Source organism: Gymnodraco acuticeps, unplaced genomic scaffold (genome assembly GCF_902827175.1).
Source record: "Gymnodraco acuticeps unplaced genomic scaffold, fGymAcu1.1, whole genome shotgun sequence".
NCBI classification, from domain to species: domain Eukaryota; kingdom Metazoa; phylum Chordata; class Actinopteri; order Perciformes; family Bathydraconidae; genus Gymnodraco; species Gymnodraco acuticeps.
In genome coordinates, this window is record NW_022990947.1 from 3,501,607 (window position 1) to 3,529,596 (window position 27,990).

General features: G+C 39.8%; 1 protein-coding gene across 6 annotated transcripts; it reads right to left on the bottom strand.

Moving 5' to 3' along the window:
• Window positions 1–248: 248 nt before the first annotated feature.
• Window positions 249–27,952, bottom strand: trim36 (tripartite motif containing 36). Of its 6 annotated transcripts, none has more exons than XM_034234918.1 (14): window positions 27,633–27,952; window positions 23,054–23,288; window positions 19,823–19,888; window positions 16,574–16,917; window positions 15,827–15,973; window positions 14,247–14,342; window positions 13,445–13,582; window positions 13,112–13,227; window positions 11,841–11,962; window positions 7,506–7,623; window positions 7,190–7,389; window positions 4,742–4,925; window positions 4,298–4,411; window positions 249–3,465 (listed from the first exon to the last, which is right to left on the bottom strand). In XM_034234918.1, the coding sequence occupies exons 1-14, from the start codon at window positions 27,693–27,695 to the stop codon at window positions 3,096–3,098; spliced, it is 2,313 nt and encodes a 770-aa protein (XP_034090809.1). In that variant the 5' UTR covers window positions 27,696–27,952; the 3' UTR covers window positions 249–3,095. The 6 variants fall into 6 exon arrangements, with proteins under 6 accessions (XP_034090809.1, XP_034090808.1, XP_034090810.1 ...); XM_034234917.1 differs by having other exon boundaries at window positions 23,042–23,288; XM_034234919.1 differs by lacking the exon at window positions 27,633–27,952 and adding an exon at window positions 24,259–24,428 and having other exon boundaries at window positions 23,042–23,288.
• Window positions 27,953–27,990: the final 38 nt, after the last annotated feature.

Consider the following 27,990-nt stretch of genomic DNA (forward strand, 5'->3'; position numbering starts at 1 on the left):
GCATTTTCTAGTATTCTATTACATTTCTGCTAAAAGAGCCCCCTAAATACACTGGACCTTTCCAATACATTTAAATATTTAACACCTTAGCTAATTGAATTGGATGTTTGGCAGTTATTAGTCTGCATAAAGCAGTAAGCTACGTATGAATTCAGAACACAAGGCTGTCCAAATGTTTAGGCATCTGTGAACTTAATCAAATGGTAACTTGACTGCAAAAATGTGTAAACATTATTTAAGAGACACAATTGATTTAAAAACACTAGTTTTATTTGATCAAATCCCCACACAGCAAAATAAAAATGGTAGCGTTTCAAGGTTTCAGAGCGAAAAACGAGATATTTCGACATCTTTACATACCAAATACAGAAACCCACCACTTACACACCACATCCAAATCAAGAGGACAAAAATAGATAAGGACACCTGCACTGTCTCTAATTTAGTTTTTTTTAAAAATGATGTTACTGAAAAAAAAAAAAACATTTACAAGTATTTTTTTTACCTTTATATCAAGGAAAATCCCCTTCACAACCACAAGTAAACAACTAATTGCAGTGCAAATTGTCTTGATTGGCTTACATCTGGCCTAAAAGTTTCCTACAGCCCGTTTAATAATATTGCACACTTATTTTACACACCCGCAGAGCCATTTTAAAGTGCCAGCTTGGAAATGGATTGATAGCCAGCTTGCAACATTTTTTGGTTCTAAATTCATTACTGAAATCAGTCTAGGATGCATTTAAAATTGTAACATTGTATGAGATGTTCAGATTTATATAACTACATGCAACTGTGCTGCGAACAACTGAAACAAAACCAAATAAAGAAATCCAAAGAACATTCAGCCATTTGTGCTGTAATAAAGAGGAAATACATTCTGTGAAACTGCAAATTCATAAATGCATAGACATGTTTTGAAGATCTTAAAACAGTCAATTTAAAAATACAGGAATCAACTCATGTGTGAGACTTTAGAACGTTGGAGTGAAAATAATTGACTGGAAAACTAAAATGCAAACTGTCAGAAACCCAATATATAATTGAGACTGCAGGAAGTTTCTATCCAGCTACATGTAAGAGTATGAGTTTATTAAATGTTTGTAATCTAAGTCTAAAAATTGTTACGTGTTGCACAAGATATAACCAAAGCATTTAAACTGACAAATCAAACACAAAAAGGTGGGTAAAGGTTGTTACATTAGTACCATTTGATAAACACTCCCTTCCACCAATAGTGATACACATCTTTCAGGTCCATAAACAAACTGATAAACATTTAAGATGTTTTATTTCACAGAAAATAATATATATATACACGGAAATAAAATCAAAAATGTTGACAGCTCATCATCTCACATTAAAGAAAAAGGCGAAGATATTGAACAGACTGATACGGACAGAGCGGCAAATGAATCCAGATGTCTTTCTGTGAGGAAAGGTACAGTAGTTATGGTTTTCCAGGCCTGACAGAGGTAGGTAGCATTGGGCCCCGATCAGGGCCAGAAACCTGAGAAAACACAGATTACCCTTACCCTCCAGAAAGCTAAAATATATATGAATGTACAAACAAACCCATTTGCAGGCACATATACAGTATACTTGTACAAAAATCCAAGTGTGGTTGCCCAGCAAACAGTCTGTCCGGTGTGATCTGTTAGACTTTATCTGAGCTGATTTAGTCAAAGCCTATACAAACTGAGGTGATCTGTCTGACAGCCAAGCCCACCAGTGAGTAACTAATATGGGACACGTCATGCGTCTGCACTGCAGGTAAACGGTAGTCTTGATAGAAAAAAAAAGTATGTTTGCGATAGCACTTTTTGTAAGAACCTGAATAACTGTTGTGTTATTAGACTGTGTCTTAAGGCTGCTAGGCCACAGAGTGGTGTGTTGCACTTAGAAGCAGCACCAGAACTAACATGCTCGGCTATTAGTGACCATGCAGCTATAAACCGGGCATCTAATACGTATAAGTACATGATGTTCTTGTACCTGGCAGGTTGTATGGTGTTAGTCACATTCAGTGGCGTGCAAACAGCGAGAGGCTTTCAAATAAAAGTGACTACTCCAGGATTAACATTAATGTTGGTACAATGTGATTGCTCTTGTAAGTGTGACAGTCCCCGTGAGACATTAATGTGCTGATTATGTTTACAACATTTAAAGTGAAGAAGCTAACAAGGTAGTGATCAAAGCGTGATGACTAAGTTTATCGTGTGCAAGGCTTCATTCATAATTTTGTGCAAAAACAGCTGAACATAACTGACAAGGAGGAAAATGTGTGTTTTCTGTGATAATGGCAAGAGTGAATATGTAAGTAATGCATACTAGTAACTGTTATAACATTGACACCAGTGTCTGTGATCAACCCACCTACAGTAAAACTCAAAGTATTTATGCTGATAAGTATTTCCATAATGCTTGTGCAATAACACCAACACCTGCTTGTTAGAGCAAACTAAAAAGGACCCATTTCCTTAAAAAGAAAGGCACAAAGGCACTAGCTTTAAAGTAGCTACTAGGCTTTCAGGTCCATCAAGATTACATCTACACCTACGCTGCTACATAGAGACAAATAGTTATATTAACATCACCCAATATTTAATACACACAATAATCTATTAACATATACCTGGCAAAAGAGGAAGTGTTAGTGTAAGCTCAAAGGCATTTCATGTTAAAACCATAACATTATCTGAAAACTAACGTTGCAGCCAATTCCACGATACAAACAGCTGATCATAGCTGGCCATTAAAACCAGGGCAAATACAATGAACAGATAGAGACTTTGGTATAGAAGACCTTTGACATACCATATCTCAGCCTCGGAGGACTTTTGTATGTGGACACTAGTATTCACGTCATTCTCGTGTACGGATCATACATTACACATGCCATCTCTAAATAGGCCAGTCTCCAGCAGATTTACTACTTTAGGACCAAAGGCCCCGATTAAATCTGCCTCATCTGACCTCGAGAAAATCCGTTTGGATTGTACTCCACCACCCTGTAATTAAAATCTGCTCTTCCCAGCACATGCCTAACATTAAACTGACGCAGGTCCGGATGCATGAGCATGCTCCATCCCGCCTCAGAAGGTCAGTCTCTTAGCAGTGATAAACTCCTCCAGTTGAATCTTGCCGCTGCCCATGAGGCCGAAAGCAGGATACATTGTTCCTGAACAATCCACCTGCCTCTCATAAAGGCACCTCATGGTGTCGGCGTCATAAAAATACACCCGGCACGCGTCGTAATCAAGGCATACACCGATGCGCTGTGGCAAGGGGAGCACGCGGTTGCCAGGGTCGCTGGACGCTGCATGTGCTGTGGAGACAGAGGAGGAGGAGGACGTCTTGGGGATGAAGAGTTTGCCCATGCCCAGGGTGAGGAGGGTGAAGGGCTGGGAGAGCTCATAGCATGTGTCCTCACTGCCGCTGTCATGCCCACTGTCATGGTCATACCTGGTGAGAGGAAAGACAACAGCAGATACATTTCGTATCAAATGTTTGAAAACAACGTCATAATCATGTGGAAATTAATGTTTAATAAAAGTGATCTGCCCCAATGCAACCCAAGTGTGTGAAAAATATGAAGGCCGAAACTAATTATTACTTATCAATGAATCTACTTGTTTTCTCAAATTATTTGGTCACGAGAATTGTCAGAAAATAGAATAGACCCCTTAAGAACTTTCAACAGCCTGAAACAGCATTGCAAAACAGAAACACATTTGATATACAATCAAAAACTTTAAAAATACAAATATTATGTTCACATTTTGAAAGTGGATTGAACCTGTAAAATCTTACAAACAATTAATTGTGGAATTTGTAACAGATCAGTTTTTTAAAATCCATTTTAACAAATGTACAGCGTCATGTTAAACTTATTTGTTATTATTAAGCGCTAAGAATGCACACTCAACCTTCAAATTCAATACTGCCCTGTGTGATTCACCTCCCATGCATCGTGTAATAACCAAAGAACTAAGATGTCTTTGCGTAAATAAATGTGTTCCTTTACACTGATCAGTGACAAAGGCAGGCTTTGTCTGAGACTAAGCTCTTTACCAGTTTATCCTGGTTCTTACATCACAGGATTAGGTATGACTCGAGCACACTTATCGCTGTGCTGACTTTGTTTACGTCTGTGCTGCAGTAAGGTACTGTCTGCAAAGGTACACACAAATTGTACAACAAAAATGTAATTGTTGCAGTTTTACCATTTCTGTTTTTAATGGATGAACTTCGGGTCAGCTGCGGGTTGTGTACGTAGAGATCTGCTTGCACTTACCTTGGGCTGCTGGTATCTCTCGGATTGTGAAACCATTCGAGAAGCTTCGAGTCAGAGGCCACTCCAAATTTAACCATGTAGGAGTACGGCTCCACCTTGAAGGCCCAATAGTGTCTGCAAAACAAATGGGAACAAATTATTTTAATCCTGCAGGGCTGGAACTTACAATGATCTATTGATTATCATTTATCCTTTGACATTCCTGGTGCTGGTAAAATCTTCTCAGCAACTTGATTGGAGGCTAAAAAAAAGACTGTAGAGAAATGACAAGAACCTTCTGCTCAAACTCATTTTTAAAAAGTTCCATCTCGGTTTTCACTTGAATATTTGATATCTAGGCAGCATGACATTAATAGTCTAATGTTTCTGTTTTCACTGAACACCTGTCAAATTAAGGAAACAACTTCTTTGTATAAAATCAAGGGTCGTCAGCTTTCTGCATACCTTCCCTGAGAGATGCCCATGTCCCCAATGATGTAGTCCAGTCCGATGAAGCTGCCCGTCTGCACACGCTCTGCAGCCAGGAGGAAGGCCATGCTAGCTACGCTCTCCACAGTGTCCCGGCGCTTGTTGAGAATTAGCCGCTCCGTGCTGAAGCCACATTTGTCGCTGAACAGGAAACCGAAAGCTGAATGTGTAGAGATGGAGGGAGAACGAACCATTGATTAAACAAACGGGAGAGAAGACAAATTACAGAAGGGTGATCAAAACAAGAAAAAGGTGGAGAATAAAAAGCATTCAAAATAAATCAGAAAAGGAAACTGAGTCTATACAATTTGTGCAAAAGGCAGAGTTGTATTCCCTCTTTTAGAGAACTATAAATACGTAGGTGACAAGAGTGGACACACGAGGGCGCTACAGTACAATCTTAAAGAGCTTAGACCTAGATGCCATCATTATCAAACCATGAAGAATAACAGCCATAAAGCTCAATCCATGTGCAGATGTTATTTATATTTAATATGTGGGTGCAATTAAATGCATTCTATACATAGTTTATGGGCCAAAGGCCACAATTACAATATCCAGAATATGTAATCCAAGGTCTACAGGGGAAGACTATTTAATTAGCATCCGTCTAGGGAAGTCCTTCCAAAAACTAGGCCATATTAATGATAAAAGTAGAACCCTGCCTAAAGGCTGAGCAGATAATAATGCTGCCACTTTATGTTATGTAGTTTAGGCTTAAAATCCAATGCCAAAATATGTCAGAAACCTAAGACATTAGGTGCATAAAACCTTTGATTATTCATACAATTTGAATCAAATTATTTTCTTCAACATCTGGGCATCCAAAAAATAAAAAGCATCAACTCAGCCAATTTTGTAAATCTTCCATGGAAATCCATGTTGCAAACATCTGCTCAGTACTGCAAGTGTGAGGCTACCAGTAATTTAATAAATAAAACAAAATGGGGCAAAATTAATTGAGTAACATGTATTTTTATTTTAAATCCAGTTAAGTAGTAGACAGATATTTATAGTATGGATTTTCTTTTTACAGTGAGTTAATGACTTGGCAGCACAAGGGACTGAAAACTGAGCTCGACCATGAATAGACCTCAAAATCTTTCAGCAGCAATTTGCTTTTACACAACCAGCATATTAGCTGTTAAACATGCTGGTTCTACGCTTTGAGGGTCTGAATGATGTCCTACTAAAAAAAGACTGATAAATGCTGACCAGACAGGATATAAGTGATGACATGTTGCAATGTCCTTATACATTTTGATTAGCGCTATAGCTGCAATGGATAGATTTGTTTTTATGCATTTGTGTCCACTCATGCTTCGTCATGAGTGGCCATGTGAGAGAGCCAGTCCGCGTTTTGTCCTCTGCCTTTCACTGGCCTGAAATGTCACCTCATTACTGTCGCACAGTGAATCCATGCACTCTGTCTTACACGAACCAGAGAGCACAGGAATGTGGAAGCGCCAACCACAACACCAATGGCAAGGCTTGTGTAGGAAACCAATCAAAGCACAGCCATGTCAGATGAGGGAGTGACGTGTCATATAGCATGTGTGCAGGCCCCTGCCATGGGAGGGGGAAATGTACAGTCTGAATTGTGACAAAATCAAAACAGCACCACAGAAGACGCCTCTGCAAATCTCAGATTCTTACACTTGCAGTATGAATAATCAGTGTAAGCAGCGAGGAGAATTAAATTATTGCCAGCTGAATATATATCAAAGTGGCAGTGCTATCCTGGGAGGACATGATTTGAATTCAAGTTCAGCAGATGGCTTGGGAAGATTTTAATGAATTCCACCTGGCGTCTGTCAGGGAAGCTGAAATGGGACGCAACAGATGCAACTACAGGTTTGTTTTCCAAGCTGCCATGCTGCACGACATCTTCCACTCCCACACACACACAAAAGCTATACTGGCTTCAGCCATCTGAAACACACAAAACATTACCATGGTGATAAACTAAAACACCATTGCATTCATTACCGCCATCAAGCATGCGGCAAGAGAATTCCAAATGTAAAAACAGCAAAGCATCTGTGATGTGATAATCCTCCTAAAATCCAAGACACTCAGACGTGTTCAGAGAGGGAAAGAAGAGAAGAGCTTAGCTGTTGCCTTGGCCAGAAGAGGCCCAACAACAGGGGCTGTTAGTCAATTCAATAATGCACTTAGCAACAACATCTATAACACAGATTCAATTGATTGAGCTTAATCTTTTAAAAACATAGCACACACACTTTGATTGCATTTTAAAAAAGGAACTCAAATAACCTCTTCCATTCTATTCCTTTATCCACTTAGGTCCAGCTCAAGACCCAAAGGACAGACCAAGAACACACACACCCATCATTGGGGGGGGAATAAACCGACATGTGCAATACATTTTCTGGAAAACGTCAGCAGGCTTGTCGAGCTTACCAGGTGCAGGGGGGGTGTGGAAGGTGACCTCAGGGCTGTGGGGGCTGAACATGGAGTTCCTGCAGCTTTTGACCCTGAAGGAGTACAGGCTGTCAGGCTCCAGGTCACACACCACAGTGTTGGAACCATACACCCTGTCTGTAGCCCTCCAGGCCCCACTGTCCTCTCCGTCCTCCTGGGACTGGCTCGGGCCGCCCAGTCTAGAGAAAACAATAATATAGTTAAAGACATTTTTCACATAACTATAACTTATTTGTGGATAACCACAATGCTCCACTCTTCTCTTGCCGTTATATCTTTGTACGTGTGCACCCACCTGCGATACTCCATCACATGGTGATCTGTGGGGAGGTGGTCATCAGACAGCCTCCAGCAGATCGAGGCCTCGTTATAGACCCTGCTAGTGGACAGGTCAATCAGGGGAGGGTCTGGAACTGAAGATTAGAAAGACATGAAGAAAATAAAACAAAAATGACCAGTTAGTCAACACAAGTCATCATTTTAAAAACATTATGCACATGATCGCGGTGAACCCTGAAGTGAAAACTTGGTTCTGGTTATTAGCAAAATGCAGAGCTTATGCATAACTGGAAAACCTACTCTTTAAAATCACAAAGAAACGCCAGTATAACCTCCTGTGTCCTAATCATGCTTAGTACAGTGCTTCAGCTCAATAACTAGGGTTTAAGCAAATGCCGTAGTGTAAGTGTGGCAAAGATTAGATTTGTCAGGATCAGGACTATCCCCTCGGGACAATGGACAAGACTGTCTTGCATAATGGAGCCTGTTAAGAGGTTTTTACGTCAACTCACTGCCAGGAAATGCACTTAGTAAATCACCCACACCACCAACACTTTTCTCTTCCTCTCCCACTTTCACCCTCAATGTCCTTTGGTCCATCCCTTTACCATGGTCATTTGAGGCAAATTGTTCCCCTTTTGGTTGTGAAGAATTCCTAAGAAGCATCAAACTCTCTACCTCCGACTTAACATCCATCTAAATGCCAAAAGCCCACTTCTCATCGTCTGATTTCTGTCCACATAATCCACTTTATCATTAACTGTTCTCTCGGGCCGAGGCTAATATTTCTCCTGAAACAATCTCATTACTGTAACCATGTAGGTCGGTGACTTTTCTCTGGGATAAAGGCTTTCTTCTACACTCTTCATTCTCCCTGTGAGAATTTCTCCCATTCCCTTTGTAATAGTTCCCCTATTTTTCTCCACCCTTCACATTCAGACTTCATTTTCTAAACCTCTTTCCCCTACAGATAGATTCCCCTTGTTGACCATTGTCACCACGGAAACAGAGCTCTCTGGGCCTCCAAAGTCACTCTGCTTATCCTTAAGTCTCCAAAGTCTTTGTCGCATGCACAACTCTATTTTAAAGCCCAATGCATCATCATTTAACACTGCCAAACTTTTTGTCTATCAAATATACCTAACTTTAGTAATGTCATGACTAAACTTGAACTTTATTTTGAGTGTTCGTTTTAATATTTTGCCAGGTAGAATGGATGAAGATTAGTTCCAGAAATGTTTTGTAAAGTTCAACAAAAAAAGAGACTAACACATCATTCTCTACCCATGTAACACAATTAGTCTACACTTCTTTATGAGATACTAACCAGCAGTTAACAAGGACAAATATGATTTCACCCGTTTTCAACAGATGGACAAATGGGCAAAAAAACAAACGGGGCAGGCAGCCATCCAACACAGCCAGACAGGCGGCGAGGCCCAGTTACACTGCAGGGAACCTAATCTATTGTCTACATTTTTCAATCCACTGCTCCCTCTATGAATGTGATATCTCTTAGACATTTTGGAGGGGAAACCGTTATGTAGGCATTGATCAACACATACAACATAACACAAACAAGATGGCTCCCAATCTTATTTAAAACTTCACAATAGAATATTCAGTTCTGTTTTTTTCTATGAATGATACAAGAACAATTCACTCATTGAAAACGTATTATGGAAAAATGTTTGCCGTCAGGCAGGGATTTAAAATCTGCCTCAGTTTTTACTCAACATAAACGTGTTTTAGACTCCTTTGTATAGGAGCTGAGGGGCACTATAGGCGTTCTTCCATGTGCCATCATCTCTCAAGACTTCAATTAAATTACCGCAGAGTATAAATATCCCTTCAGCTTCTTTTATACTCGGTGCACAGACTAAGAGCATCAGTAACCCCCGCAGGCCACTTAGATTAAAGACACGCATCAATATGTGACTGCCACACAACTGCTGCATGCAGCACTTTCCCAGAAGGACTCAGGAGTGATTCATTTAGGGTACATTTTTATTTGAAAATCCAATTTTCTCCAGTGTAAGGATTACAGGAGAGTATAAGAGCCAAAACTGTGAATATTAAGTCAATTTAAACACAGCTTCAGATTAGGACAACCGCAGGTAATGCTCATCTCGGGGTATTGTTAAGCTACAAAAAGTGTCTGAAAATTATTAACGTAGATGTAAACTACAACAGTTTAATTCCACTGTTTATTCAAACTACAACACAATATGGAAATGGCTACCCAATATTGAACAGTGACAGTTCTAGTGATGCAATCGGTTGCTGCATTTTGTACATTTCTTGTTTTATCATACTTTTCCTACGAGTGTTAGCTGCTTCAATGACCGATTTGAATGTTCAAAGAAACATTTTCCCACTTGTAGGAAACCTTCTGTAAAACCTGACTTCATGTGTTTTTAACATTTCATCCATATCCAAAGTTTTTAAAAGCATTTCCTTTAAACTATTTTCTTCATTGTACTTTGTTTAATTATCATCAAGGGATTTTCCAACTGTTTCTTCTTTGAATGAGTTGAACAGAAAGTGGTCAATTTGTCCATGAGTTTAGACAAAACCAACTGAAGTCTCAGAAATCAATCTCACATCACTGATTTTTAACAAGCAAACAATGGCTGTACTTCATTGTAGCAACAAAAGCTCACTAACTCTCCAACAGTCACTTAGAACATCGTCAGCTGGATCCACTCATGCCAAAGGGACGTTAAATGCAACATTTCTTGGATGCTAAAGTCTCAAACGATTTATTTTGTATTTAGACCGCCTTATCGTTTACATCAGACTCTTTTTTTTTTTCTCTTCAGGATGCCCCGTAACACCCGCCTTTGACTAAATCCGACTGAAGAAACTGTCACAACTATTCGTCATGATCTGCAACAACGATATCCGTCTCTGCTCTTCCCCAGCCACTCAGCATGTAGACGGGAGCCACACTACAGGCATTTTCAAACAAGCCTCACTCAGCCAGACGCACACAATGTCTCACTCAATCGTTACGAGTCAGTCACATTCCTGTTCTAATTACGTAAAGACAGGGTTAAAGGTGGATCCAATTTAAACATCTTACTCAGCTTATTATTGCAATAATGTTCAGTTTAAGTGTGCATAATGGTAGTGTATTATGTACAATTCTCCAGTGTTAGCTTAGTATACGAAGTGGTTTTAGAAGTGTCAGCCTTATCTGACAGATTATCAAAGTAGTGCCCAGTGTTGCAACACGCACATCTGTGATCACATCAGCTGCTCTATGATACTGTACATGTAAATTAATATTACCTTTAAAGACAATGACTGGCCGATCTTTCAGTGAATCTCTTTTGATTACTTACACTTTCTAATTTAGACCTTCTCAATTTGATGCACCCTTTGTAGGCTCAAAATGTAATCTGACATAAATTACACAAAAGGTTTTCAAGTACTTCAGTCCTTTATAGCTCTTTGAGAGTCCGCAGAAATAATTGTGTATACTGAGCTCTTTTACAGAAAATAATGAATGCTCACATGCATATTCCTTTTGGCACGGCATCAGTCTCTATAACTTGTTTCTTTTGCCTTCCTTTCTCAGTCTCGTAACTCTTGATCCAGAAATAGTATGGAGCAAACCCTACAGTTCATTAAAGTACGTATACTTTTATCCCTGGGAAACTTGATTCTGAGAAAAATAGGCCTTGGTTATTCAACAGACCAGAAGCAGTTAAAGCCACTTCGAGTGTATTCAGGGTTACACCCGTTTATCCAACAGATGACCTCTGACCTCTTGGCACAGCACAGTTCAGAGAGCTATGCTGTGATAGACAGGTGAAGACAAACAGCTTGTCCTGGCCTTTTGTCTAGTTAAAAAAAAAAAAAAAAAAAAAAAAAAAGGGAAAGTAGTTTTTTGTTGGACTAACTGTTTGAAGTGGCAAGGCCCTGCCCTGTAAAGCAAGTTGCCACAATCGACACGGACACATGAACAAAGGCTGCCTTCATTTTCAGAGCTCAATAGAAGCAGCAAAGTGACCATTGACATGAACTAATGGTCACTTTTTCCAGCCGCTTGAGGGCAAGTTCTCATTGAGCCTTGTCCTTTAACACCAAGTTTCCGAGAGAAATGATGTGTGGAGACACTACAAAGAAACAATGTACTCCATGAGAACAGAGATCCCCTGGAAAACAGCTGTCATAAAATGGGCTGAAAGCATTTATTTCACATGGAAAGTGATTTAAAGTAAAAAATAAGAATTGCTAAAATGTAATAATCTTGTTTTGTATAATATGGTCAGAGCCTCATTCTATATATTGTATCTGGATATATAAATATTTCACACCCTTTAAGTACAACAAAATGGTTCACCTCCTCCAAAGCACATCTCTTTGAGCAGCATTTCCTCTCTGGATGTGTCCAGCACAAACTCATCAAAGCAGGGATCAGACGCAGGGTGGAAAGTCCTCAGAGACTCTGTGGCCTTCTGGATCCTGAAAACAAACAAGGCATTTATTGATGGAGGTGATTCATGATTAGCATACATTAGTATTGCAAATCCAACAGCTGTATTTCAAGACAACACAAAAAGGACCACACTTCACTCATGATGAGTGGTCAAACATTATAAAATCCACCATGTACTCTAGCCTCATGTATGCAGTTGCATCTATATTCTTAAGTGAAAAACGTGATTGAAGTGCTTGTCAACAGGAGGAAAGTGTACCGGGCTTAGTATCATGGTCTTGAGAGTGAAATGGCTTCCTGATGATCCAAAGCTGCTAAGAGAGATCAATTAGTGAGCTTAGAGCAGAAGGCAGCACTGACTGGACACTGCAGCAGCATTAGTCTTTACTTAACTCTCCACAAGTCTGGCAACCTTTGTGCACGTGACTTTGTGTTTCTGACACACTGTAGTCACCCAAACACATAATAAGCTTGATGCTCTCAAGACTAAAAATAAACAAAGCAAATCCTACTTATGAAATCACTGGGAAAATGGAAGCCATTGCTAATGATAAACTGCGAGCAAAAGAAAGTAGTCATATCACACTTCCGTCTCCCACTGTGGGGCCTGTTAAACGGTTATGTTTGGCTTCTGTAAAGTGTGTTGGATTTATATCTGGTAATCATTACTAAGCTTCTTAATTATTTATGAGACAGCTAACCACAGTTTACAGTAAGGATTTTAGTGGTGCGAATAATCATTCCCGCACAGCTCAGCTTCCTGTTGAGAGGAAATCTTCCAAGATGCAAGAGAGGTGCTTATGTGCACTCCATTTTAAACATACACACTTTGATGGTAATGTTAATCGCTGACTTTGTGTTATTGATTGAGATGGAGACAGCCATCTTTTGGGATTTACAGGGTTTTTATTATTAAATTGCAATTGTGTAAGGCCCCTGGTATTATTCAGAATCTTTAATATCTCACCATAACTTGAAGTATTCATGACTGGAAAGGGGAACAAAAACTCATTTAAAAAAGTTTGAAAAATCATCCATGATCGTGAACTTTCGCTGTTATAAATGGTATCTTGGGATTTAAAAATATTCTGAAATGTATCTGTGAGTACCATTTGTAAGGCAACAATTACGTAGTTTAGTGGACATTTTGTAAAAAGGATTGTCAGTGAGCGTACCTGGTGTGCAGCTGCTTTGCAGTCTGTACAAAGCAGGAGTGATCCGTCTCTTTCAGAACCTCCTGAGCGTAGCCCACTAGACCGCTGTTCTCCAGCATGCCCTGGTACTCCTCCACCTGAGAAAAAATAAATAACACGGGGGCATTTTTAGCTTTAGCAATTCATTAAAACATTTGGAATCCTCAGAAAACTAATTTCCTTCAAAAGAAAAGGCTCGATTGCACCACTTATCAGAGACAAACAAGTCGATATTTGTCATGTGTTTGATGCAAGCATGATTATACAGAAACATAATGATTAATAGGAATGAAACTCAGCCCTAGTATTTCATACCTGAACTTTGAGTTGGTCCAGGCGTCGGTTTCTAGACTGCTCGATGGACTTCAGCATCTCAGACTTCCTCTCCTGCAGAGTCTCAAACAGACGCTCAAAGTGCTCATTGGCTTGGCGCTCTGCTAGCTGTCCATTGTCCTTTTAGAAGAAGATACATTTTGTACAAAGATATAAAATGTTCTCATGTACCTCCCTACATGCTAACATTTTTGAAAGGTCAGAGTATTTGATCATTGTATCAATCTCTGGTTTGAAAGAAGGTGGATACAATAATAATATATTGTGTTGCATCCTAATTTCTGCAGTAATATTCAAGGAAGTACAAGTTTAAACACATTACACAACTTAGGTATTACGAAAGAAGGCTTTATGGACCAACAATTCTTTAAAGAGCATCCCAAACATATCAGTCCGACACACCCTGCTTACAAACATTAAAAGTGTAGACATATGTAAACACTACCCATTCAGCACCAGCATACAAGTGAAAGAGGAACAAGCTCAGAGGCTGAAACCCAGACATGTAGAAGGGACACTCGTAGGCAAATCCTATGATCCGTGTTTGTGTGGTTTGCATAACATTTGTTTAGTGACCTTCCTTATTCGTACACAGACAATGCTCAACTTATCTCACTGGTTTGTGTAAGCTGTATAAATATTTGTATTCTGTAAGAAAAGGTAACATGCGTTTTCATTGTGCTAGATAACATCTAGCAAAGTGACTCGTTTCTGAGGGGGCATAAGACGTGATTCTGGCAGCGGAGTGAGGAAAGGACCTGCAGCAGGATGAGTCAGCTCTCACCTCGGTCTGATTGATGAGCAGATCCAGATCAGTAATCTGAGCCCTGACCTGGTCCTCTTTGCTGATGAGGTAATGGATACTCTTGGCTAGCTTCTCCTGGAGAGAGAAAACATCAGCACATAATGTTAGTTTTATAAAAAGGTTTAAAACTCTGAAGCCCCTACACAGCACTAAGATGACAAATAACAAGATATAACTTGGGGTTTGGTTATATCCGATACACATGAAACTTCATTAACAAATGTTCCATTTTAAGGAATCGAGAGGGATTTACATTCCTAAACTCTGACATAGGTTGACGTATTTCTCTCATCTTACATCACATTCACAACTGCAGCTGTTGAGCAGGGCGTCCTGTATGACCTTCATTGTGAGAGCCTGTTACAGTGGGTGCTGTGTCAGACAACATTCAGTATAACAATGACAGGGCATTATTGTTTTTAAGTTATTGAAACCAGAGCCTCTCCCTGACTGACGAAGGATTCCGGGACATTCAATACATCTCCCTACAATTTGTAGAGACAATGTACACAAAATCATGGGCAACAAATGGTCTCATTAAATATTAAGCAGCACAGTGTTTGTGCCAACACAGGCTAGCAGATTTAATTAGGAAACAGATTCTGCCTCTGTGTGCTAAACCACCTTGCATCATGTCCACTAAGCTGAGTGTTCATGCAAGCAAGATTAGATTACTAATCAATACGTTTAAACCCATTTTGTTAAAAGGTTTCATGTGCTTTGTCTCATTCTGCCTCATAGCCACTAAAAACTCTTATAGAATAATCTAGAGACACGTTTCCCACATAAGCTAAACCTAACACTCAAACTGATATAAATCATTTCTACCGAGTAGAGAAAAAAAAAATCTGAAGAACGCACATTACACCAATTTGTTTTAACCCTGTTAGCCAGCCTGGGTTTTAGTTTCCAAAAGAGCGATGATATCCGAGGTCTGGTGCAGCACAGGTACAGGTCAGACATTAATATTTGAGCAGGACATGAGAGATGCAGGGATCAGTCAGTCACTTAACTTCTGATATTCAATCTGCCTTGAAGGGAGCTTTACGTTAAGATACAATATCACATTTTAGTAGATTGTACTAAATATAGACATGTTTTTTTCAAGTTTCAGCGTACTGAAGTTACAAGGCTGCTTTGACACAACACCATTTAAAAGGCTTTCTTAAAAGTGACATTGTGTTCAATCTCAGTTCAATTGTTGTTATGAGAGAATTGTATTACACATTACAATTGTTGTAGGAGCTGCGACAATTAGTTAATCCATCTATGAATTAAAAACAGAAATGATTTAATGGTAGATGTACCCTATCAAATATGGAGATATCCTGCTTTACACTTTGTTTTGTATAAAATGGAATCTTTAAAAAATGGTCTGATAAAACAAGACATTTTGAATAATCTTGGACCAAAGGATTAATCTAGAAAAATGAATCTATAAAAATGAACTGTTGGTTTTAGCCTTACTCCAAAGAACCTATAACTTTGCACAGATTTATTTGACACCCAGAGGCAGCGGGCCTCTCCTCTCAAAGTGTTACATTATGTGAAGGCGTTACCTTGAGGATCTTGTAGGCACTACCCATGGAGGTGACTTTGTGGTTGGCGTGGGATCCTCCCAGTTTACAGAGGTGACACACTGGTCGTTTGCAGACCTCACAGTACATGTTCACCTTCTCCATCTCATGCTCTGGACACATGAGGACCTGATGTACAGAACAATGGGTTAAAATCTGAGATAAAATAAACAGCTCTTTAAAATCTACAGTGATTGAAAACTGAAGTGAAACCGGAAGATGGCCTGGACATAAAAAGCTTCTAGACAGTTCTCTGTGAGCCATTTCCTGAGGTCTTAAAATAGAATTAAAACATTTGAAAAAAAAAAATCAGCACTTTTTCAAGATCCTCAGGAAGAAGGCATGTTTGATCAACTAAAGGGATTGGAAAAGCAATGCAATTATATATTCAAACCAGTGACTCAAGTTTTCAACAAGGATTCAAATGATTATTGGATCCGAGCTTTGTAGTTGGCTTATTGCAAGGCCAACAACATTCCTGAACATCAGGTAATGATCAGGAAAACCAGATAGTAAAAGATTTCCAGCTGAATTCTCCTCAAACATTTAACTATTTCAAGCCAAATCTATAGATGCTAATGTTTATTTTGGACTCATGTGACATCTTATCTAAGATGTTCATAGTCCAACAGCTGAGTAAAAATGTAGTGAATGTGTCTTTGAGCCTTTAGAAAACAACTGATGGGGGAAAATAAAGTCTTCACAAAGGTATTGATAGAGGACACTTGCCTTGGGCCTGAAGTTTGTGGTGGGCCCGACATACTCATGCTGAGCTTTGGGTGTGCCCCAGGGGTGGTGCAGCTTGAAGCACTCGTTGCAGTAGCTGGCCTTGCAGTCCATGCAGCTCTTGGTGGCCTCCTGCTGCGGAGGCTTACAGATGTTACACATGATCGCGACGGCTGCACGGGCGGCCTGGCGGTAGCGCTCGACAATGTTCTCCAGCGTGAAGTTACGGAACAACATGCTGATGCCTCGCTCTCCGAGGTCGATGTCATGCTGGCAGCCTGGACATGGGATGGTGGTGACCCGGGGAGTCACAGACCCTCTGCGCCACCCCGGTGACGAGATGGAGCCTGGAGGAGAGTCAAGAAGGACAAGTGAGAAAAGATCATGCATAATCGAGGGTCATAGCTCAGGTCACCCAGTTTCAGCTCTTGACTGAGGCCCTATTTTGGCATGTGAACAACAATGTCCTTTGACTTGAAATCAAACTGAAGGCATAGTTCCCAGGAGTTAAATGGGGGCTTTGAAAAAATGTGAACTCCATTTGTGTTGAACACATTCTGGGCTAGAGTCACAAAAGAAGCATTACATCATCTGCATGATTTTCCAAGTATGATCTTAAGGAAAAAATGCCTTTGATAACACAAGCCTTCACAAATAGGGTCTCAGTATGTCTCCCTTTGTGCTTCATTTCCACAATGACCACTACTCTCTAAAGACATGGCTGTATGGGGCAAGACATCAGTACAGGGAATTTGTTTAGCAGTTATTATTATAGTGAAATAAGTCCAAGAAGGGAGACTTTCCAAGAGTACTGGGGCAGATTGAAAACACAGGATAGTCACAGGGCAGATGGCATCCTTGGAGCAAATAGAGAGTGCACTGTCGGTATGAGAGATCAATTTAAAAACGGCAAGTCATTTAACATTTACCATGGGAATGACGAGTATGCAAGTGCTCACAATGATCTGGACAAAGGAAATAGTTACACTTACCTAGTATGAGTGATTACAAAAATAGAAAGTATAAAAAAAACAAAGCATATTTAAAAATCAAGCAATGTAACAGAATTACATTGTGTGAAGTAGAACTTCAACATTTTAAATAAAAATGTCTTGAATTCACATTTAATATTACATGTCCAGTTCAATGCATCAACACTTATCTTCATAAGACAGCAAAACTCCTCTTAAAGCAAAGCTGCTTTAAGAGTTTCTCACGACAGTGTGCTTGTTACAGATGCAGCAGCATTGGAACAAAGCAACACAGTGACATGAGGGGGGAAAGGAGCTGTAGCACAAGGTCACATCACAGACGCAAGCATTGGGGAACGCAAAACACTGTTCAACACACTCAAAGCCAGCAAACTGAACTCGCTACAAGGCAAAATAAAAGACAAAAATATTGCATCACGTTTTTGGGAAAGAGGGGAAGAAAGGAGTGCTGGATTTATCTCAGTTTGCAAGCCAGTATTTCCACTTCGTTTCCGAGGACCTGAAAATTAAATCAAACACTCCTCAGGTAAGCGAAATACAGGAACACACGACTTAAAAACCACACTTTGCAAAAGGTGACGCTCAGGGGAAAGCAGGGGTAGCACAGCAAACGTAAACTATGTGAGATGTGTAGCCATGTGCATGCCGTGTGATGTGAGTAGAACTAAAGGCTGACAGTGCAGGGACGCTTAACTACCTAGAGGTCAAATCTGTCTGAGACCAGACAACAAACTGAAATATGGAGCTTTGTTTGCCACAGATCAATGACCCTACCTAACTGAATTCATATGACAAAGGTGGACGTGGTGTGACTGTGAAAAACGTAGTCTGATAATGGTGATGACAGTAAAATAAAAGTCATTGGATGAGGAGTATGGCAGACAATTTTTGACTTTGATGATGAGTGAATGCATGTATACTGTATATGTATTCATGTGCATGTTAGGGCACTGCATATTGACTCAGCAGGTGTAAACGAACACCAAGCAGACTGGAGATGCCTGCAGGAGAGTGTGTGTGTGTGTGTGTGTGTGTGTGTGTGTGTGTATCTGCAGAGGGAGGCAGAGTGGAAGGCAGAAACCGACGAGTCATTGCAGAGCAAAAAAGGGCTTGGTTTTTCCCCTGCACTGATCAGACTGCGTCTGATGCAGCATTGCTACTCAGAAAGTTATACTGTAAATGTGATCGTCTTCACGTATCTAAATTAATATTAAACAATGTTCATGTGCATTTAATTTGTTATTGTTTCAATGTAAATAACAAAATAGAGTCCTGTTTATTAAGGCCTGTTAACAAGTCTTCATCGTTTGCTGCCATTCTATTTTATCATTTCAAGGCAACTCCTGGAAATTAGTATAGAGAGTATATTAAAAGACATATCGTCTGTGCTTGAAATGTTTCGATAAACCACTGAGCTTGTCAAATACCTGCACGAGTAGGCCTAATCAAAGCAACAGATCTCAGTCAGTATCTCATTATTCAGTCTTGTTTTACTTGGCCAGAAATCTGACACTTTTCAATGAATCCATCTTACCCAAGATGATTAGAAGTAGGCTGGAACAGGTCTGCATTCTTATAAACTGTTTCTCAAGCACTAATTATTTTTAAATCAAGCATGTACAGTACCCTAAAGGCACACAGGTATCAGTCAGAAAAATCCAGTTAGGAATCTTAGCAAGCCCAAGCACATTGTAGGTTTTTCTTCAGTGTGTGCGATTGACTCAACAGCTCAATAAAAAAAAGCTTAACTTGCCAACAGGTTTTTCAAAAATAACTAATAAGCCAAGCGAGTGCATGCACATAGTTATTTCAGTCTTGGCACCTTTTAATTCATTTGTGTTACTTGCCAAAACTCCCCATCAAGGACTCTAGCTTTATTTGATTCTAATCTCTCCTACTTTACTCCACCCTATTCCTCTAGTCAACCTCCCTGTATGCTGACGCATCATCGCTTTAAGGGTTTCACCATTCCCACATAAAAAAGCCTTATAACCAAAAGCTTGCAAAACCCTCTAATCACCTTTAAAGCCCTTGTTAAATCTGGAATGAAAATTAGATAACTTTTAAGCTCGGTAGACATTATTTTAAAAAGGGGTATATTATTTTTAATGTATAACTTAAAATTCAGCAGCCACCGTAAACCCGCTGAAAAGTAACTAGCCAGTGGCGTGAGTTTGTATGGTCGTGTGGACATGGCTGAAGAACACTAAGTAGAGAAAAGGAAGAACCAAACTAGGGTTTCTAGTAACACTGTACTCACTACTACAGCTATTCAAAAAACGGATCCCGCGTCTACCTCGACTTCCCAACGACCTTCGCACTGTGGCTGCAAGCAATGAACAGAAAAGTGAGGTGAGACCAACATGAAAAAGAAACAATGCATAATGTGAAGTGACGTGAGAAAGCATTTGTAGTTAAACGTGACAATTAAGAAACAAAGCCAACTTAAAAGTTAACACAAGAAAAATCTGGTAATGCAGTTTATAGTGAAACAAACAGTGCGTTTTAAAATACACATACAACCATACATACAGGATGTGAACAGTTGTTAAAAGTAAAACCAACTCTTGATTTGTGCACTTAGGTTGCATTGATATTTCAAAACTAGGCTAAGTGTACTGTAAAATGTGCATTAAAGGAATACCTTAGTTTGGCATTTTGGGAGACATGATTTGACTTCTTGCTAAATATGAAGCTAAACCCAGGAAATGAATAGCTTAGTTCAACTGGTATTAAGACAAAATTAAAAAAGTCCAAAGGTAAAACCCAGCTTTTTATAGTGTTTTCCCAAGTTTAAACAAACTATACATGTGTTCATTGACTGTTCACTGAACCCCTCCCACTGGACCTACAGCTTTAGCCTCAGATTTCAATCATGAATTCAGAGCTACTGTTAGCTTAATTAGCTCACTTGCTACAGGTAACAAAATCAATAGTCGGAAGTGAGAAAAGCGAGGCATGCTTTTGTCTACCTTGTTTTTAAATTAGGAAACCATCATTTCAAAAGTAAAACCAGACTTAAAAAACTGCAACTGGTATAATTAAACTGCATTATGTACAAGACATTCATATTTTAAGCTAACAAAGTCCTTCCTCTAGCATAATATTTACACATTTGTGTGCATACATTCGAGTTGCATACATCACAACGTAAAATACAACATATATGCTTATTTCCCAATATGTTCAAGCTGAAATCTTAAAACCAAATTTTCAGTGCACTTGTCAAGAGTTAGCTTTTGAACAACAATGCATCATGCTCCGTTATGAGCCCCGGCAACAGAAAATAAGATGTTGATGGAGTTTTAGTAGCCGCCTTGCCTCTCTCCATGCCCAGCAAGACTTGTCCAAGCTGCACACTGATAAATATAGCCTTAAGTCTTTTCTTTCTCCTTCACCTAATCCCTCATTCATTCCTTACAGGCAGGTCGCGTCACCATGGCTACAAATGATCTGTTCTCCCAGTGTTGAGGGGCCGGCAGAATGCTTGGTTGTTCTGCCCGGGTGTTTATTTGCTCATATTGTACTTTGAGGTTTCCCAAATATTCTTAAAGCACAGAGAATTTGCATTATGTGATCTGCTGATTAAATGTATTTTACACAGAGAAATCCTGTTTGTAAATCCCCAAGGAAATTACACATTTCCTTATGAGATGTTGCTAAATTCAGTTTTAAATTACTTAACATTCTGCATCAATTCACAATAAGTCAGAATGAAACTAGAAAACATGTTGTCCTTTAGCACAAACTTGCTTTTAGCAAGGCGTGAGATTTGTTTACACAAAAAGCAGTATTTGAATATTTCCTGCGTCAACACATGCAGTCCTGCCAGTGAAGAATGAATTCATTCAGGCTGAAAAGGGGAGTCTGAATGAGGAAGGCTGTGTTCAAGGGCCCGCTCTCAGAGGTTTGGATGAATAGCTCCCAAAAAGTAGTTCACCTCCCTGTACTCTGGGATCCTATTAGCTCCGAGGCGTCTCAGTTAAATGGATACCAGGTTACACCAAATACCACTAAGTTTCATGTAGTAGAGGGTCATTGATTAGACACTTTACATTTGATACAGCTTTAACTGTTAATACAACATGAAAAGTATGTTAACTATTTTGTTAGCCAAAATAAAAGAGATATGACCAATGGTGGATTTGACCACCTAGTAAACTTCAAAGGGATCAAAATGTGTATGTGTATGTATTCTGTAAGATGTTTCACTATCAGTAGGACCTACATTTGCTTTGTTACCATTATTCATTATGAACCCATATTATATTAGAATTAGTAGGCAATGTAGAATGGAAGTCGGACACAACTCTGTTTTTCCTCAACTAGAGTGGACAAGACAAGAGTTCAAATGAGAAGACATCTTAATACAAATGGCCGGTAGCCCAGAGCTCTCAGAAAGCAGAAAGACAGCTTTGTGTCCAGTCATGCCATTTTTAAGGCTTAGACATTGACCTGCTCAGGCTTGGCTGCAGCAGTACCATGTGTTCAGCAGGGAACATAACATTGTTTGTGACAAGTCAATTTAGCTACCTGCAAACACCCACAACCACAGTTTGTCCTCCCTCCAGCTCAGCTTGGTTATAAGATTCTAAAATACCTTAAAATATGTGCTTTGTTCACTCATGTGTACACAGGACACACATATGCCTATATATCCGATTAAAATACATGAGCCCCTGCATGCTTGACGGGGATGTTTGATGCCTCTGGGCAATCAGAGGCAGACAGTGGAGACAATTAGGGCTTGTCAACATTTCTTTCTAGACAAAACTACAGCTTGTCAAAGTTCCCCTGCTGTCTCTTTAATGAAGCCAGGATTAGAGGCAGAAGTGATGACTGACAATGTGACAGCCAAGCTGTAAAATGATTAAATCACTTTTTATAGTCGCTCTTGTTTATGTGGGACAAGAGAGAGGAGGGGCAGCGTCTGTGCCACACCGAAACCCAGATATCAAACAATAAAGCTTGGTCCATTGTTGTATTGCTCAACAGTTAAATTGGCATTGTCTCCTTTGTTGGTTAGCTATTCATTCAAATTCAGTTTCTATGTGTAACCACACATTTATTTTTTTCTATAGATATTTTTCAGCCTTTTGTCCTTCGCTATGCAAGATAAATGTCAGGCTCCAGCCACTGAAACCTGTTGAATGCAGCCAATGAGATGATAGTTGAACAAAATTATGACAGGAAGTTGGCATGACAGGAAAGAAAACTCATACTGCCTTCCTTGGACGTTTTACAGACGGCCAAAGATACATTCAATACTTGCACATCCTGTGCAACAAATGCCTGATTATTAGCTTCCATCATCTCACATAACTAAAATGGTAGGGATACCCAACAACATAGTGAGACCACTGTTCCTACTAAAGCCTCAAATGGATTTCAAAAGAGAAATGTGAGATCCACTTCCCTGCACTAATAAGATCATATTTTTCCAACCTATGGAGAAAAACTAATATTTCTGGCTCCTTACCCCGAGACCCACCTGATCTCACAAGCCTGTCTAGCCTCTCCATGGACGGGGAGGGCACCCTGGACCTTGGGCTGCCCGGCATTGAGCACTCTGACCCGGCATCAAAAGAGTCCTCATGGTTGAGCATGAGAAGCTCTCTGACACACTTGTGGCAGACGCTGTGCTGACAGGGCAGGATCAGCGGGTGGGTGAAGAGCTCCTTACAGATCGGGCAGATCAGCTCCCTCTCGATGTTCTTGATCGGGACCTGGAGATGGAGAGATGCTTGTTTAAAAAATGCCATGTAAACATTTGTCAGTTTTTGAAGTTAGGAGTTTTACATGAAGCACCACCTCGCAGCTGCTGTTGTCATTTGCCATAATTTAAGTTGAGATGAAGAAACAAAGGAACAGAAGGCTTCACAGATCAGTCTGGAATAAGCTTGGCAACCTTAGACCTGGAGGCAAGGATACAGCTGTCTGTGATTCTTTGAACAATAACCTATTATTAGTTCATAATAGATGCAGATAAAATAGGCCCATTGTCTGCATTTTAAACTGTGAAAACAGCACTTTGTTGAGTGCGGTGGGAAAATTGACCTTATTAGGTGGGTTGATAGAGATAAGTACAATTTAATTTTTAAAACACAACTTTACTTTGAAAAGCTCTGATGCAGTGACAATGACAGCCAGCTACAGTGTCTTTACCATGTTTCTGATACATTACATAAGCCAGGATTAAGCCCAGCTAGCTAAATATAGACAAACATTGAAATACACGATTCCAGCAGCTCACGTTTTCACATAAATAAGACTATTAGATAGAGTTTCTACGAGCTCCAGCGCGAAAACTGCCCTCTCACGGACTGATTAGTTCATTTACTGCAGGTGGTGGGCTGAAACATCCCCATAAAGTTTATCTTCCTCCTGCTGTGAACAAACATTCATTTAGGAAAACCGCCTCCGCACGCTTTAAAAGACAATAAGCAGAAGGAGAGAGGAAGTTTAACCAGAAAATAGACCAACAGTAGCTGTCCACAAGCCTGCTCAAAGCGAAATATTTCGTTACAAATCTTCAACAATGGCCAACTAAGTAATGAATGGACACACTGGGGGTAGTTTACAGCTCTAATAGCGTTAACAATGTCCGGGCTCTTAATATGCACAGCAGAGAAGCTACATGTTGAACAATGACGGGACTAAAACACGTTTTGATGAATTGTCTTTTCTCCCACTTACCGGAGCTATGCTGCTACGCCGCATCTCTGCAGACATGGGGAGGGAGAAACTATAAACCTCAGGGTAAAACAACACCTTATCCGGCGATTTCTGTTCGAGGTAAAAACAAAGTTTTTCGGACGGGAGGAGAAGATGCCGACAGCCACGGCTCAGTGAATTTAAATAGAGTGACGCTGCTGTGAATCAGCGGCAGGGGGTGCGACACACACAGGGGGAGGAGAGAGAGGAGGTGGGGAGGATCTCTATAGTACTAATGCTGCTTTCATGTTCTGCTCGTAAACTTTCTTTAACTCATCAATCCAACATGTCCTTCCAGGGGGGTTTAGCAGGCATTGGAAGGTGAGAGTCTGCAGTATTTCTCCTTTGTCTCCTTGTTTTTTTTTTCAATCCGAGTGATTTACATGTAGGTTAAAAATAAACAATAAAGTTATTTATATCCCATGGTGAAAATAGTCGACTGCACCTAGAAGCCTTGCTTTCAAAATGTGAAAGTATCGAGGCTTTCTCAGCAAAATGTAGCTACTAAATTCTGCAATTCTTCTACTGCAGAAATGGTCCCTGTCAGTGTTTTAGCATTATACATTATGTTTTTTGATCATTTTACTGTTGTTGTGGATTTGCATTCTACTGATGTTTGTGTTTTAGGTTGTGCTAAAGTACAGTATTTACCTACATTTTAGAGAAGTAAAAAAAGGTTGAATAACATGGAATACTCAAGTACGGTATGTAGCTCAAAATTGTACTTTTAGGCTGAATTAACATACTTAGGTTTTCTTCTTACTCCCCATGGCAATACACTGCTAGCAGGTTAATAACTTTCATACTATATTTGTTACACACAAAATGAAGCAGTTGACTCAAACAATAATACTAACAGATGTGAAGAGGCAAGGATGTTGCGATCGAAGAATACAAAAATTGCATACATTGTAATTGAGGAAAAGGAATGGGGTGGTGCGTGTAAAATGTATTGTGTCTGTCTGCAGATGTTAATATCACAAAATAATTGAACTCGTAAGAGGAAAAACAAAGTGTGTGCAATGTGTGTTTTATAATGCAAAGAGAGTGCAAAGAGTGCAGGAGTTTGGCATGTGTGATAAACTTCATTAGTTTAGAATCTATACATTTGTGTATATCAGTAATTCAAATCTAAAGTTAAACAAAATATATCAACTTCTACACACCATTCTTCGTGTGTGTATAAAATAGGCTAATGAGGTTTCAGAGTCTGACAGTAGGCCACTGTATTCAACCCTCAGAAGGTTCCTACTTTATAAAAGAGGCCTAAGTAAGCTATCATTTCTGTTTGCAGTTACTATTGTCAGGGTCCTTTCATTCTTTCAGGGTATTTATGATCTGCTAATCACTTTCTGCAGTGCCGTTGTTTAGGTCTGTAGTTCATTTTATTGTACATTAGGGCCCCCTAGCAGGTCAACCCAACAATGGTTTGGAACAAAATGGACCAAGTAGCAGATTCTTGAGAGGGAGCTGTCTTTAGGAATGGAAGTGTAGCATTACAACGCTGGGCAGAAGCAGAGACTGAGATGGGTGAAATGTTTGAATTAATGCACAGTCACTGAAGGCACTGCAGATAATAATGTAATCTATTTCCCTTCTTAGAGAAAACAGTGTCCTAAACATTTTACCATTGACCAGGTAATGCATTTCTGGGCATGGAAAATAACGTTATAAATACAAAATTGCATTACAGAGTATGTAACCTTGGCCCAAACCTATAATTTACTGTTTAACCCAATGTAGTGAGACATTGTCGAATCAAGGCGGATACTTAGGGAACACTATGTCTGCAAGTCTCTTGTGCAGGCTGTTTTGATAATGTAGCCTAAAAGAGACAAAAATACAGTCTCTCACAATAGGACTGCTGTTATGTTGTGTTTATTTTTGTTGGAATCAAAATGTAAGCTTCTTCGCTCTGTCAACACAGCCATAAGAGTAAACCATGTTGATATTAATGTGAAAGAAAGGCTTGATTACATCAAAAAAATATTCCTGAATTCAGCTATACTAGCTAGCCAGTGAGTCAATCGTCAATCTAGTTTACGTCTTCTCTCTTTTTTCATGCGCCACATGAAACACACACACACAGCTCATTCATCCATGGCTGAATGTCACAGATTGTGTGAGCAGGAGAAATTCATTTCAACACATTCTGTCAGTCTGAAACAAATGGGTGTAAAGGAAAAACAGCCGTGTGTGTGTGCACACACACACACACGCACACACACGCACACACACACACACACACACACACACACACACACACACACACACACACACACACACACACACACACACACACACACACACCTCAGTAACCCAGTGCCCCATCTCACCAGCTGCTGCCAAGTGTCCCACATATTGACAGGAGTCTGTGATCGGCCTGCAGCACTATCTAACTACCAACATACTCACTGACTTGGACCTCTAATTAAAGTCTTTATGCTCACGTTTTTTGCTCTAAGAATAGAAGCGCCGATGCCTTAAAGCCACTAGACCTTGACATGGAATAGAGCATATGGGTCTTTGTAGGTTGTTAACTTCTTTGTAAAGAAAAAGGGTCAGATCTTCTTACAATATCAGAACAGAGTTATGGGGATTTGTCACTAATATAAAATACAATTACAGGGCAGGCTAAAGATTAAGATTATACCAATATTTAAGAACTTCATAATGGTGGCATTAGCTCACAAATTTTACTGGAATATGATAGAACAGAAAAGAGTGGAATAAAAAAGAAGAGGGTGTATTACTATTCTGTACAATGAATAAAGTGTCAAATATAGACAGACAAACAGACATATAGACAGATAGACGTAGCGAGAGATATATAGATATATAGATAGATAGATAACAATAATTATCTTTATAGACTATTCAATTAATAAACCGGATTAGGGATTATTTCTTACTATTACAATGTTGAGATATAGTCTATACTCGAATTATAGAGGCACATACACTATTTGATAATATTAGACTTAATATTGATGTCAATGATTAGTATTGACGCAATTAAACTGAATGCCTGTAATGAATGCCTTGATCAGAATAGCAGACACACCTGAAATCGTGTTATAGTATAGAATAGGGGTGGGTTTCACTGTAATGGCTATTAAATCAACATAACAGGAGATAACCCCACATCATAATATTAGAATACAGTAGGCTAGCATGATACAATACAATGTGACATAGATGAATGGAAAGCGTTGTAACAGGCTGCGGTCAGTGTCTGACAGTATCCCTACCCTGACAGCCCTGCAGGCCGGCTCTGTGCTGTTTGCTGTCGGCAGCAGGATGACAGACAGACCGCTGCTGTCAGAAGGACCGTAAATCATCCGGATATCACTCACCTCGCCCCGCTCGATCCGCTCCACGATGCTGGCGAACTCCGCCATGTCCTCTGAGTCCGACATGGCTGCGGTCTGATGGTGGAAGATGTTGCAGCAACCAGGTATAGGATTGTAGTAAATGTAGAAAAACACACAGAGACAAACAGCAGCTGCGGTTTAAGCAAACAGGATCAAAAACTCCACAGCTTCAGAGGGGAGGTGAGATAACATGAAGAGAGAAGAGCTGCTGCTGAGACCTTATCCTCATCATCACCATCCTCCTCTCCCTCCCTCCGCAGGAGACTGTGTCTGTCCGTAGTCTAAAATACATGCGCCGGCTGCAAGAAGCACATTTTTATTTTAGTTTGCCTCATCTTGG